This window comes from Protobothrops mucrosquamatus, unplaced genomic scaffold (genome assembly GCF_001527695.2).
Source record: "Protobothrops mucrosquamatus isolate PMUCROS unplaced genomic scaffold, P.Mucros_1.0 scaffold2389, whole genome shotgun sequence".
In the NCBI taxonomy this organism is placed as follows: Eukaryota; Metazoa; Chordata; class Lepidosauria; order Squamata; family Viperidae; genus Protobothrops; species Protobothrops mucrosquamatus.
The window spans coordinates 1-13,963 of NW_015388463.1; the positions used below are offsets into that span (position 1 = coordinate 1).

At 43.8% G+C, this 13,963-nt stretch overlaps 1 protein-coding gene across 1 annotated transcript; it reads left to right on the top strand.

The window, feature by feature from the left end:
* Positions 1–7: 7 nt before the first annotated feature.
* Positions 8–5,784, top strand: LOC107295536 (calmodulin-regulated spectrin-associated protein 1-like; the record flags this gene model as incomplete). Its single annotated transcript, XM_015824859.1, has 7 exons — positions 8–337; positions 1,333–1,469; positions 1,612–1,820; positions 1,918–2,020; positions 3,058–3,173; positions 4,328–4,446; positions 5,409–5,784. Coding segments are annotated over 7 exons (1,317 nt in total), but the record flags the coding sequence as incomplete, so codon positions are not given.
* Positions 5,785–13,963: the final 8,179 nt, after the last annotated feature.

The following is a 13,963-nucleotide window of genomic DNA, read 5'->3' on the forward strand; positions in this document are numbered from 1 at the left end:
GAGCACTCCTCAGGAGAAGTTTTTCTTTGAGAATTACCGGCTCTGCGACGATAACCAGAGAGGGCCGTTGGTTTTGTCCTCTTCCAAAGACACCAACATCCTCACGGAAGCCCTCAAAGATGTGAACAGCAACGTGGAAGACTTTCACCTGGCTTGCTTCGAGGTCTCGGGCAAGGAGAACATCCACATGGAAGAAGCTTCCAAGAGCAAAGGTAGCCTCATCGAAGTGGACCTCTCGGATTTAAAAGCTGCCGACGAAGAAGTGGAAAGCCAGGGCAGCTCTTCGGATTTGATGAACGAAACGGATCAGAAACCAGGAGTTGGGTTCTTCTTCAAGGTAGGGACCACCAAGATCAAAAACCACTTGGAATAATTCCAGGTTCCTATCCTGCCTGGAGGCAGGAGTGCAAGTTAGCAGATATTTTTATTTGGCAAAACAATGGCATCATTGTGTCATTTGGCGTGTTTGGGATTTTTTTTGGGGGGGGGGAAATGTTTTCAGAGCAAAGTTGTAACCTTGCAGGTGTTTGTGTTTGGGGAAATAGTTTTGGAGTGAAGTTGTAACTTTCTGTCGACTCACATTTAATCACAGAAGGGAGTCGGTGGCAATTTTTTGCTCAGGATGTATCTACATAACGTTACAGTCCAAAGTGTTTTTGTTAGGAGGATACTGTTTAAGGGGAAATGTAGTTAATCTGAACACGGTCTCATTTCTCTTTCTGAAAACCACAGTATATTGGAAGTGTTCCCTAATCTGGACTTTAATTCTTAACAATTTCCCAGCCAACATTGGCATGGCAGAGAACTCTGGAAAATGGAAGACCGCAGATTGGGGACATCGCAGCTGGAAGAAGCCTGTGTTAAAACTTTTGTAATTAACTAGGGCTTTACTGTCATTTTGGGTGCAATCATTAAAAGGAAATGGGGAAGACGTTTTATTAAGGTGTTGATGTGACCAGTAGGAGCTAGTTGATTTATTATATACATATATGCATGTGTGTGTCTTGTTTATTCCCCCCCCCCAAACAGAGGTCAAAATTGCAGACTTAGGAATTTCCATATCTGCTTAGTTGAACCTGGGATAGTCAAAAGACCAACATAAAAATGCCGTATTGTTGAGTTTAAAAACGTTCGGGTTCTGAGAGTCATATAAAAGATTCCAAAAGGGATATCAGGGTCTTGGGAGATCTATTAGCTAGCCCAAGAGTTAACTATTGGGAGTTTATTGTAAACCGACGAAAGGACAATTGCATGATTAGGAAAGCCACCGCCTGTGTATTTTCTCCGTATCGATCTGGGCAATATTTGGACATTCCTTCTTTTTTTTCCTAGGACGAACAGAAAGCCGAAGATGAGTTGGCGAAGAAACGGGCTGCTTTTCTCTTAAAACAGCAGCGCAAGGCCGAAGAGACCCGGCTTCGGAAGCAGCAGCTGGAGGCAGAAGTTGAACAAAAGAGGGACGAAGCTCGGTAAGTATCTTTTTTTCCCCCCCTTCCGTAAGGAAGGAGAAAGAAGTCGGAAGCTGGTTGGGGGCTACTTCCCCATTGCCTTTGAGTTCCTCTGTCCCTCCTTTTGAGAGTCTGGAATCCCCTCCTTATTTTTTTTGGGCAGACGCAAAGCCGAAGAAGACCGTCTGCGGAAGGAGGAGGAAAAAGCCCGGCGGGAACTCATCAAGCAAGAGTATTTGCGGCGAAAGCAGCAGCAGATTTTGGAAGAGCAGGGTTTGGGCAAGCCCAGGCCTAAAGCGAAGAAGCCGCGGCCCAAGTCGGTCCACCGAGAGGAATCCTACAGCGATTCGGGCACCAAGTGTTCCTCTACCCGTAAGGCACAGCCCCGCTTTTGGCCTTGAATGGATCCGAGGATGCTCAAAATTGTTTCGCTGTATTTACAACCTCTCTCCTTTCTTCCTCCGGTCAGCTGATAACCTGAGCAGCGCCCAGTCGGGGTCCAGCTTGTCCCTGGCATCGGCAGCGACAACCGAGCCCGAGAGCATCCATTCGGGGGGCACCCCTTCCCAAAGGTAGGAGCGCCCGTCAGCAAGACAATTTGGGAATAAAAGAGGGATATTTCCCTTTTTACTGCCTTGTTTGACCATGATCCAAGAATTTCAACAGATGGGTAACTACCTTTCCCCTTTAGAAGAACAGGGAGTCCTCAGCTTACAGTCACAATTGAGCCTCTTGCTAATAAGCAAGACATTTGTTTTGTGGATTTTTGCCCCATTTTACGACCTACCTTGCCACAATTGTTAAGTGAAATTTCCCTGGGTTTTGATTGTCAGAAGGTCGCAAAAGGGGATCACAATTCCCCCCCCTCGGGGGGGACACTGCAACCCGTCATAAATACATGCCGGTTGCTAATTGGCTGAATGTTGATCATGTGATCACAGGGATGCTGCAGTGGTGGTCAGTGTGAAAAATGGTCGTAAATTTTCAGCGCTGTTGTAACTTCAAACAGTCACTAAGTGGATTGTTGTAAGTCAAAGGCTATCTGTACATGTGAAAAATAACCATCAGGAAATGTATGGGCCTTCTGCTAACTCATCTGTAGAAAGATTTTTTTTTTTTCAGCTACGCTTCAAAAAAAATCTAGAAGAAAGTATTTCTATCCAGCTGATTTATTTTATTTATTTTTAATCTTTTTGGCAATGAAGGAAGTGAAAGCAGCTTAATTTAAGTGGCAGGTTTTTCTCTTTCTTGGACTGGAGACGATCCAGGTGAAAATATGTGTGTATGGGGGGGGGTCCATGGTGCTCTCTGAGCTTGGTTGTTTTCTTTCAGACCTTTCGTGACCCAACTAGGTAACCTCATCAGTGCCAATGAGTGTGACTCGCTCCCTGTTTACAAACCGTAGCTGCGCTTGCTCGTTTTCTTGCCGGTGTTTCATTACCAAAGTAGGTAACGGCCCTGATGATGTTACCTAGTTTGGGTCACGAAACGTCTTCAGGAAAACAAACAAGCTCGGAGAGCACCAAGGACCCCTTTTGTCATCCCTGAGCCACCAATAATCTTCTTTATTGAAAACATACGGACTGTGGGATTGTCTTTCTTCTGGCAGAGTGGAGTCCATGGAATCCTTGCCCATCCTGAGCAGGAACCCAAGCCGAAACATGGAGCGCGATTGGGAGAACACGTCGACCGCCTCCTCGATTGCCTCGGTGGCAGAATATACAGGCGAGTGGATCGATCTATCCGAGCAGTTTCTGCACAGCCTCCAAAGTTGATCCGTGTCAACCGTCCCAAAATGCCAGCCAGCAGCAAAAACTCCTGAGACTTTTGGGTTTTTTTCCCCTCCTTTACTGAAAAGCCATGTGGGTACAGAAGTGGAAAGGCCAGTTCTAACATTTTGTGCGCAAAAAGCATAAGATAAATTCTCTTTCTCTCCCCCTGGTCCTCCCATGGTCTTTTGCCCACCAATTGGTTGTGCACCTGGGTGGTTTTGAGAACGATCTGTCTGCCTTGGATGGCCTTCCCAGAAAGGATGACTTTGGAGTTGGAAGTTTCCAGACCACCCTCACTGTCAACGCTGCAAATACTGTATATTCTTGCTTTGACAATATGCAGAACTGTCTGGTATTTTTATAGTTAAATCAGGCAACAGTGAAAGCCCTGAAGGCCCATCTATTCCGTGCGGCCGGCCTGGCGTAGTTTGATTATGTTTTAGTGGGGGTTTTGTATGGGGTACTTTTAGAGCAGGCCTGTTATTTAATTTGATTTTAGAACAGAAACTCATGTATATTTATCGTGGTTTTATTATCGCCTGTTCACCGCCCTGAGTCCCGTAAGGGAGATAGGGCGGTATATAAATTCAATAAATAAATAAATAAATAAATAAAAGGGGAGGAGAATATAAGGAAAGCTCGGGAAAAAGAAACCGGAAGTAAATCACATCTTCCAAGTTAATTGGAAGATGTGAACCATGACCCCAAAATAGAGGCAGGGAAAAATGCCTGGAATGTATGTGCAACGGAAAAGAATCTCAGATCTAAGCATTTCCACCATGCCGTACTGACATCTCTGTAACTTTAATAAATGCTTTTAGGATAAAAATATGCCTGAAAGTCCTTTTAAGTGTTTCGTTAATCAGACACATGACACTCCCATTCCCTTCCCTCTCCCCCTCCTGTTATTGTTGTCCGGTTGCAAATAGGCTGCATAGCGAGTCAACCAGGACAATCCCTCGCCAAAAGAGAAACGACGTCCTTGTTGAGTGGGAGATTTCAAGTTCGCCTCCTGTTTTGAAACCAAAGGGCGAGGTGGACGAGTGGACGGAGCTGTTAGCTTGATTCGATAACAAGGAATGTTTTCCCTGCTTTATCTCTTTCCAGGCCCCAAGCTCTTTAAGGAGCCGAGCAGCAAATCCAACAAGTCCATCATTCACAACGCCATCTCCCACTGCTGCCTTGCTGGAAAAGTGAACGAGCCTCACAAGAATTCCATCCTGGAGGTGAGTCTTTCTCCGGAGTCCGTAAGGTCATCTGATTAACTGGTCGTCATCTGTTCAAGGAGACTAGATTGGCTCCCAGTTTTCTTGGGGGGGGGGGGAGTGCTGGACAGACTTTTCCCCAAGCTTCTGCCCAGGATGCATGAACCGAAACGGTAGAGGTGATGGCTTGGCATAATGTTTTCCAGCCTTTCCAGCTGTGATGAATTCGATAAATCCTAGTTCAAACTACATGTAGCATCTGTGGGACTCCGTCCAATGAAAATTGTCCAGTTACAAGGCTGGAAGCCTAGCGTGAAGCTCCGTGCCCACCTCTTGGGTCTGCACGCTGTTCACACTGGTGTAAATTCCTAGAATACCGATAGCAGGGAATATTTGTACCCGAGGATAGAACTGCGGAGTCCTTGGTGCTCTCTGAGTTTGGTTGCTTGCTGGCAGACATTTCATTACTCAACTAGGTAAAAGTGCTAGTAGGGGGTTGGTTTGTGGAGAGGAGGAAAAGGGGAAGAGGAGGAGGAGGACTGTGAGGTCCTTGGTGCTCTCTGAGCTTGGTGGTTTCCTTGCAGACCTCTCCTGACCCAACTAGGTAACATTGTCAGTGCTAGAAGGGAGTGGGGTTTGTGGAGTGGAAGAAAAGAAGGAGGATTGGGAGGAAGAGGACTGTGGGGTCCTCGGTGCTCTCTGAGCTTGGTGGATTCCTTGCAGACCTCTCATGACCCAGCTAGGTAACATCATCAGTGCTAGAAGGGAGTGGGGTCTGTTGAGTGGAGGAGGAGGAAGAGGACTGTGGGGTCCTTGGTGCTCTCTGAGCTTGGTGGTTTCCTTGCAGACCTCTCATGACCCAACTAGGTAACATCATCCATGCAAGCAGGCCGTGAGGTTTGCCCTCTTCATTACCAACTCAACCAAGGGCCCCTTGAACCCTTCGCTTTTCCCGGCCCTCAATCTCCTCTTTCCGCCCGCAGGAGCTCGAAAAGAGCGAAGCCAACCACTACATCATTTTATTCCGCGATGCTGGCTGTCAGTTCAGAGCACTTTATTGCTACTATCCCGACACCGAAGAGATCTCCAAGCTGGTCGGAACGGGCCCAAAGAGCATCACCAAGAAAATGATCGACAAGCTGTACAAGTACAGCTCGGACAGAAAGCAGTTCAACCTGATCCCGGCCAAAACCATGTCGGTCAGCGTAGACGCTCTGACAATTCACAACCACTTGTGGCAACCCAAGCGGCCCGCCGTGCCAAAGAAGACCCAGAATCGCAAATGACACTCGGCTTTGGCGAGGGACTGGGCTAGATTTCACCGTCGGGGGTATCGTAACCGGGCGGAACCATAAACCCCCTTTTTTAAAAAAAAGCAAGCAAGCAGCTTCTTAAACAAGGATGCAAGGACGGTGTGACGGAACGACTTTGATGTTCTTTTTTTCGGGACGCAACTGATTTGGTTTGAATGCTTAAAACAACAACAACAACTGGCTGTTACACTCCTGGCTAAAGTCTTGCCGCTTTTCACGAGAGGAAAGTGCCCGTGGCGAGACCCGAAGCCGGGGATTTACTGGGGTTATTTTGGGGTTTTCGTTTTGTTTTTTTACTTGAAGCTCTTCATTGGTACCAGTTGGGAATCCTCTTTTCTTTCTCTTTCTTTCTTTCTTTCTTTCTTTCTTTCTTTCTTTCTTTCTTTCTTTCTTTCTTTCTTTCTTTCTTTCTTTCTTTCTCTCTCTCTCTCTCTCTCTCTCTCTCTCTCTCTCTCTCTCTCTCTCTTTCTTTCTTTCGATCACACACTCCTACAACAAAAAAAAGCACGCTGTCTTTCAGAGTTGGCAAAGCTGCAGTTCTAGGCGGGAAAAGAATGAAGAACCGGGCAACGGAGGCAGGATGCTTTTTGTTTTCAGAAGAATCCTTTGGGGGGGGGGGAAAGTGACTTTTTCCTTCTGGATTCCTCTAAGGATCTCATGTCGACCTAACGTACCGCATTTTACTGCCAATGTTAAGCCAGGCTCTCATTTCTGGAGGGTGCGTGTATGTGTGTGTGTGGAAAGGGAAGCCCATCCTACCACGCTACCCACCCTCGGCTCAGTTTACCTACACTACAGTATCAGTTTCTTGAATCACAACGCACTGAGAGATGTCAAATCAAGTCTTTTTTTTTTTTTTAATGGGAACAGAGGACATATGCAAACATTGCGATGGCTTGCGAACTTTCAGGCAACACAATCATGAAGAAGCAGATAGGTGCTAGCAGCTGGATTAGCTCATTTGAAACTTGACATGGCAAAAAAAAAAAACCCCGAAACAAACCCTGGATTTTCATAACCTCATCTTCCCTCTGCTATTTTTTGTTTCCTTGTTTTGGTCTTTTTAAATAAAGACAGACCTTAGGAATAGTGGAATGTTTTTTTCACTCCCGAGCACGTTAAACTTCTCCGTTGAATGGTGCACTCAGTTATCACCGATATTCCGATGCTTTTTTAAAATAATAATAATAATAATAATCATGTCCTGAAAACTGTAACGCTACTTTGTCCTGTCCTGTCTGTCCTTTGCTGGATGAGCGGCATGCTCTTAACGAGCCGAGTGTGTTTTCTTTTTTCCTCTTTTTAAGTTTTTTCGGCGGGAGCTCTTTTTAATTTGGGAGGGGACGCAATTAGACAAGTTACCTACAAAAAGCCAAACTGACTTCCCTAGGACTAGCAAGTTTTTAAAACAATTTTTGTGTTTGGTTTGAAAGCTTGAAAAGCGGCTTTGGGGTTTGTTTGTTTGTTTTTTTTTATCCCCTCCTTCCTCTCCCCTTTCATCTTGAAAATATTAAATCTCGAGTTGAAACCTTTAAACCTGTGTGTGCTTTCACCTTCAAAAAAAACAACAACAACCCCTTTTCACAACTGGGAAAGATGCAGGAAGCTTTGATGATGATGTGTTTTAAAATGTCTCTTCTTCCCCCCCCCCCAGCCCCCAATTCTCTCTGCCTGGAAGACCTGATTAAAAATTGGGTAGTTTTCATCCTTTATCAGGTTCCCCAAACCTTTTTTTTTTTTTTTGAGACTTTTTACCGCTTGGGACATTATTATTTTTTTCTGACATTTTGGTTTGCACATGTTCAACTTCTACTTGAAATGTTACTTGAAGACCTCGTACAAAGACACTCTTTTTCTAACACTAGAGAAGAACGAGAGAGAGAGATGAAACACACCCCCTTGGGTCATTATTTATGCTCCTGGAAAAATAATAATGGGATAGAAAGTGACTTTTGTATAAAGCGAGGCGAGAAACGGCGTATTTAACCCTAAGCTAGGAAAGGAGAGGGGGGGGGAACAAAAATCAGAATGGTCTTCCGTGGTTGCCATTTGATTGGTTCACTTCCCTCGGCTTTTTGTTTTAAATAGATTGTACATTTTGTTTGATAGTCGATTACCTTGTAAATAAGGGTTCGTTTCTAAAATATTCAAGAGTATTCAATGTGGTTGTGAGCAATATTATTATTATTATTATTATTATTTGGTTACATGCTTTTCATGCTTGATTTTTCTCACTGTTTGATATACGACATATTTATTTTATGGAAGCACTGAAATAAAGATCATCATCCTGTTTTTTTGTTACCCCATGCATTTTTGTGTGTCTGTGTGTCTGTGGTTAAGCATGTGCCAACATATGCATGAGGCTTTAAAGATGTGTTTTCTTATGTTCCTGCATGTCACGGGCTAGTTACTTCCTGAAGCTCCTATAGAAACTGCCACTCAATTATAACTTTGAGGCCAGAGGTTTTAAAAAATGTTACACATTGCACATGGAATACTTCATTTTGGCCTACAGGGGTGAGTTACCTATAACGGTGAGTTACCGTGGTTCTCAACCTTTTCTTCACCACGAACCCCGTTTAAATACCATTTGCGGCCACGGACCCCCAAGATTTAACTTGAGATTTAAATCATAACATTTTTTCAAGCCCTCTGTGGCAACATTGTGGGTTAGGGACCACAGGTTGAGATTTTTGACTAGTGGGATTAATGTCTGCCTGCAGCAAGCTGGGAAAGAGATGTACATCCGCTATAAAGAAAGCAAACAAAACGAACCCTCTTTATGAGTGGTTGAAAAGTTTTTTTATGATCTTTGCTTGCAGTTTTCCAGAGGAAGAAAAGTTTTTTTTAATGCTCACAAAGCACAGGCTTCTTTCCAACTCCTAACGCCCCACTTAGGGGTTCTTCCTCCACACAACTCTGGTTTCACCTTCAAACTGTTCATCGTATCATTTAACCTCCCGGCTTAATTTGACTAAGCCCATTTTAGGGTGAATGCTACCATTCTCACCTGCTTCCTAACTCAAAAGTGTTTGCAAAACCACCGCAAAATAGATCTTACGAGTGGCAGGTTGCTCATCTTTGTCTAACAAAGCGATAATTTTTTGGGCCAAGAAGTAGACCTTTCTCCCATGGAAACAGTCTTCAGCTGGCCTTCCTTTTAGTCTGAAATAAATTCTAAGCCACCACAGTTCAGACTGAGACCGAAAGCCATTTTCCAATAAGACTTATCAACTGCTAACCTAGAGTAGCCCCACAGCGAGATAGGTGGCAAATAAATTTAACCAATTTAACAAACCAACCAGTGATTGGGTCCAAAGTTCCTCCATTTGTGGCAATGCCACCCTACGTCAGTTGACAGGTAAACATCAGTTGAAAGTAAACTTTGGGGAAGCCGTTTTCTTCCTTTGCTGATGCCCTTTGCAAACAGACTGAATGTACACAAAACCTGGTTACTAGGCTAGTTGAAAAGAAACTGACTAGCTGAGTTCACAGCTGGGTAAAGCCACAAGAAAACAAACCAAGGTGCACCGTAACCAACCTTAGCGTGTTTTCAGACGTGGCTGCTGTTCGCAGCTAGCTCAACCCGTGCAAACCCAGTTGTAATGTAAATGCAAAATGTGAATGTACCTTAAAGATATAAACTGAGTCTTCCATGTTAAATTAATTTCTGGAGCCCAGGGCAAGTGAAAAAGAGAGCGTCTTCTTCCGAAGGGAATGGTGGAAGTGTTCGAACGTGAAAAAGCCACGCTAGTGAAAAGTTTTCCCTTTTGCCTTAGCTGGAGAGACACCACCGTGAAAATACACAACTCGTGTGACAGCCAACTGACCGTATAATATCCAGGCAAACTTCTGATCCAACTCTGTGTTTAGTTTACATGAATATTATAAGCATCCTTCTAGAGGAAAGGACAGGTGTAACACACTTTTGAAAACTGGAATTTAAAGCCCATTTTGAAAAACAACCACCTGACCTGGCCATTACTTTAACAGAATAAGTAAAAGGTCCTTTCAGAGCACCGAGTCCATTCATGTTTAGCACAGGAAATTAAAGCCCTTAGGTGTCTGGTTTCTGATCTAACACATCTAATAAATAGCAACAGGACTTAGACTTACTGACCCATAATGCTTCACAGCACTCTCGTAAGCGGTTTACAGAATCAGCATCTTGCCCCCCAACAATCTGGGCCCTCATTTTACCCACCTTGGAAGGATGGAAGGCTGAGTCAACCTTGAGCCGGTCAGGATCGAACTGCTGGCAGTGGGCAGTGTTAGCTTTCAATGCTGCATTCTAACCACTGCACCACTAGGGCTCCTAATAAAGTGGAGCCCATCATTTCTTTGAGTAATAGGTCCCCTTACTGAACCACTGTTTTATTTTTATTTTATTTTTTTGCTTAACTTGCCTTTCAACTATAGCTTGCCTTTCTGAAATTTAAATGCATTAGTCCACATGCTGTGTTTTTGACCAGGCATTTAGCCTCTCCTTGGTCATTCAGCAGTCATGCATTTGTCCTTTTTAATTCCATTGTTACTTTCAATTCCACTGTTCCATTAGCTATTGACTATCCGGACATTAAGCAAAACTTAATGTCCATAAAGCGTTAACAGCATAAATGCAAAACTTTAGTCGAAATGCGTGAAACGGATTCTTCCTTGAATGAATCCTAACTGCAAAAAAAAAAAAAAAAAAAGGGTTGAAATTGAGCTGAGTAAAGAATACATTTTATAGGAAAGGGGGTTGTCTATCCCTAAAGCCAATATTTTTACGATGGATAATTCTAGAGCTTTAACGAGGTAAGCCAGGAGATAGCCAAGGAAACAGAAGCAGCATTCTTGGGTGAAATGGTTAACTTATTTACTGCTAATGGGGAAACTCCATGGTGATGCTATGGAGATACAACTCAGGTTGGCCATTCGTGCGGCCACATGGACAGATGGAGAAGACCCCCATGGAAGTGAGGAACTCAACACGCAGCAGGTTTCAACTTGTTTGGATCCTGAAACGAGTTTCAGGCACAATCTGGGAGGTTTTATGAAGGATTGGCGCCTGCTATTCTTGTAAAAGTGCCTTAATGCTTTGAGAAAGAAGACGGTACACAGGTTTGCTTGGTAAGGAGAAGTTGGCCAAGATGAAATGTAAGTGGTCCTGTCTTGCTTTCATTGTATATGTGTGTAGGGGGGGGTGGATTGGCTCAGAGGTGAAGCATTCTGTTCAGACAGAATAGACAGAACAACAGAGTTGGAAGGGACCTTGGAGGTCTTCTAGTCCAATCCCCTGCTCAAGCAGGAAGCCCTGTATAACATTCAGTCTGGAGGAGGAATCAGATCATTGCCATCAGCTCTGAATAGAATAGAATAGAATAGAATAGAATAGAATAGAATAGAGTAGAGTAGAGTAGAGTAGAGTAGAGTAGAGTAGAGTAGAGTAGAGTAGAGTAGAGTAGAGTAGAACGGAGTGGAGTGGAGTGGAGTAGAGTAGAGTAGAGTGGAGTGGAGTGGAGTAGAATAGAATATAGTAGAGTGGAATGGAATGGAGTGGAGTGGAGTGGAGTAGAGTAGAGTAGAGTAGAGTAGAGTAGAGTAGAGTAGAGTAGAGTAGAGTAGAGTAGAGTAGAGTAGAGTAGAGTAGAGTAGAGTAGAGTAGAGTAGAGTAGAGTAGAGTAGAATAGACAGTCTCTTTTTAAAAACTTCCAGCGATGGAGCGCCCACAATTTCTGGTGGCAAGCTGTTCCGCTGGTTCATTGTCCTCACTGTCTGGAAGTTTCTCCTTAATTCCAGGTTGCTTCTCTCTTTGATCAGCTTCCAACCATTGTTTCTTGTCCTTCCCTTTGGGAAGGAACATCAAACGATTCTATTAGACCCCTTAACTTAAATCAATTACTAACCAAATCAATCTGATTCAGAAAGTTAGTTCAATTGGAAAGATAAATCCACACCCCACCCCACCCCAGTCTTTCAGGAACTGTTGGATCAGCTTGATTCCAAGAACCATTCCTTATAAATCTCAGATGAATGGCAAACCTTAAAAGTGTTGGATAGAAGAAGCTATGTGTATTTGGAGAAATATACCTTCCCCCCTTATAAATGCAAAAGGATCATTTCTCTTATCGTTGAATATATTGGTCGGTGAAAGATCAAGTGTCTGGCCCATTAACTGATTGTTTTACGCCCTTTAAGAACTGCTATCTCTCTTTTGAAGGAAGAAAAGGAGAAGCTGATAGGAACAAAGGGGTATCCTCTGGGGAGAGATACTATTGGCTAAACTGTTCAACACATACAGAGAATTCAGATTGACCAACAAAAGCACCCCAACTGTTAAAATGGAAAGGGTTTTTGTTAACATGAATAAAGCATTCCTGCAATTAAACAAAGACCTTTTTTCTATTTTACAAGTCTTAAGGTGCTTTTTCAAAAGCATTGGTTTTTTATCCCGAGTGACCCGTTGCGTTGTGGATCAGTTTTACAAGTCGGTGCCATTTGCTGAATTGAACATTGTTTGGGTCTATGTTTGTGTTCAGACACCGTCCAGCCTCTCCTTGTTTCCTTAGGGATCCTTGGATTCACTTGGCTTTGGACTTCCTTTGGGCTGTCTAGGTTGCAGTGTGTCCTGGAGAAAGAATATTTCTGCTCTTCCATCCCAAATGGTGAGACCTCTTCCAAAGATGATGTGGGAAGAATCCAGAGAAATTAATATTCTGGGCAATATTAAAAAGGCAGAGTATATTTCCCCAAAGGCAGAATATATTTCCCCAAAGGATTTTAAAGGCAGAAACTAACACTCACACACACACACACACACGTCTCCCTGCCCCAAACAGAAACCAGGTCTGCAGAAATGCAGACGTGATCATCCTGTCAGAAAGATTGGAGTCAGGAAGCTGGGATTAGGAAGAAAGATCCCTCGAATCAACAATCCTTCACACCAAAAAAAAAAATCCAACAGTCATCAGCCCCAGCTCCAGGGAAGCAGGATATGACCTTTGGGACATAATAGGGCTGGGGTAGAATACTCAAGCATGTTGTAGGCAACATAAATTGCTTATAAAATTGCCTTGGGGAAAAAAATCCGTTAAATATTTCTCTTCCAGACTTCCCTGCGGGCCTCACATCCATTCTCTTCGTGGTAACCAATCTGGAGGTTCTCAACTCCACCGTCTTCAAGAGTCCAACTTTGTCCTCTGTCACCAGCCTTGCTTTAGCGAACAGCGGCATCAGCAAAATTGAACCCGGTGCGTTTCGTGCTTTCCAAGGCCTCACTAAACTTAGTCTCTATCAGAACAGCCTAACTTATGCGACAGCATCTTGGCTCTCCAAGCCAGGCCTACTGGAGAACCTCACGCTGGCCCAGAACCTCATGACCCAAATTGGACCTGAGACGTTCTCTGGCTTCTCCAACCTCACCACCCTGAATGTCGCCAGCAATAAGATCTACGAAATCGCCAGCCGGAGCTTCGGAAGCTTATCCAAGCTCACGTTCCTCGACCTTTCCGGCAATAATTTAACCAGCTTAACAAGAAATGCGTTTGATGGGATGAGAAGGCTGCCGGCGATGAAACTCGGAGGAAACCCATGGGGCTGTCGCTGTGAACATCGGGATTCTGTATTATTTCTTCGAGGTGCGAGCGCGCTGGGAAATGTCGGTTTTTTAATAAGAAAAAAAAATCCAACATTATAGAATAAGTTACTGATTTGTCTGCCCCAGATATAACCTTAAAGTTCCACTGAAAGAGTGCTGTTAGGTTTCATGAACCGTCCCAAAGGTGCTTTTTCAAAAAGGCAAATTGGACTTCGTTTTTTCTTGAAGATGTTTCCCTTCTCATCCAAGAAGCTTCTTCACTTCACTTCACTCAGAACTGAAGAAGCTTCTTGGATGAGAAGTGAAATGTCTTCAAGGAAAAACAAAGTCCAGTTGCCTTTTGGAAAAGCACCTTTGGGACAACCGTGACCTGGATGACTGAGAATCTCCATAGATGTTTCATGAACCGGATGTGGGAGAAGAGACAGAGGCAAGGAGTCGGAGTCAAGAGAGGAATCAATCTGGAGTCCTTACATTGTCATAAATGGTTTAAGTCCAACCCCTCTTGAATTCCATTATGTAGTGCCAATTTAGTGCTGAAAGTTAGTTGACTAGATTCTTGTATATAGGCATAAGCAATAAATCTTAACTGGAGCTAAACGTATGATCCTGTTCCTTCGTGCCTGACATCACAACTATGGAG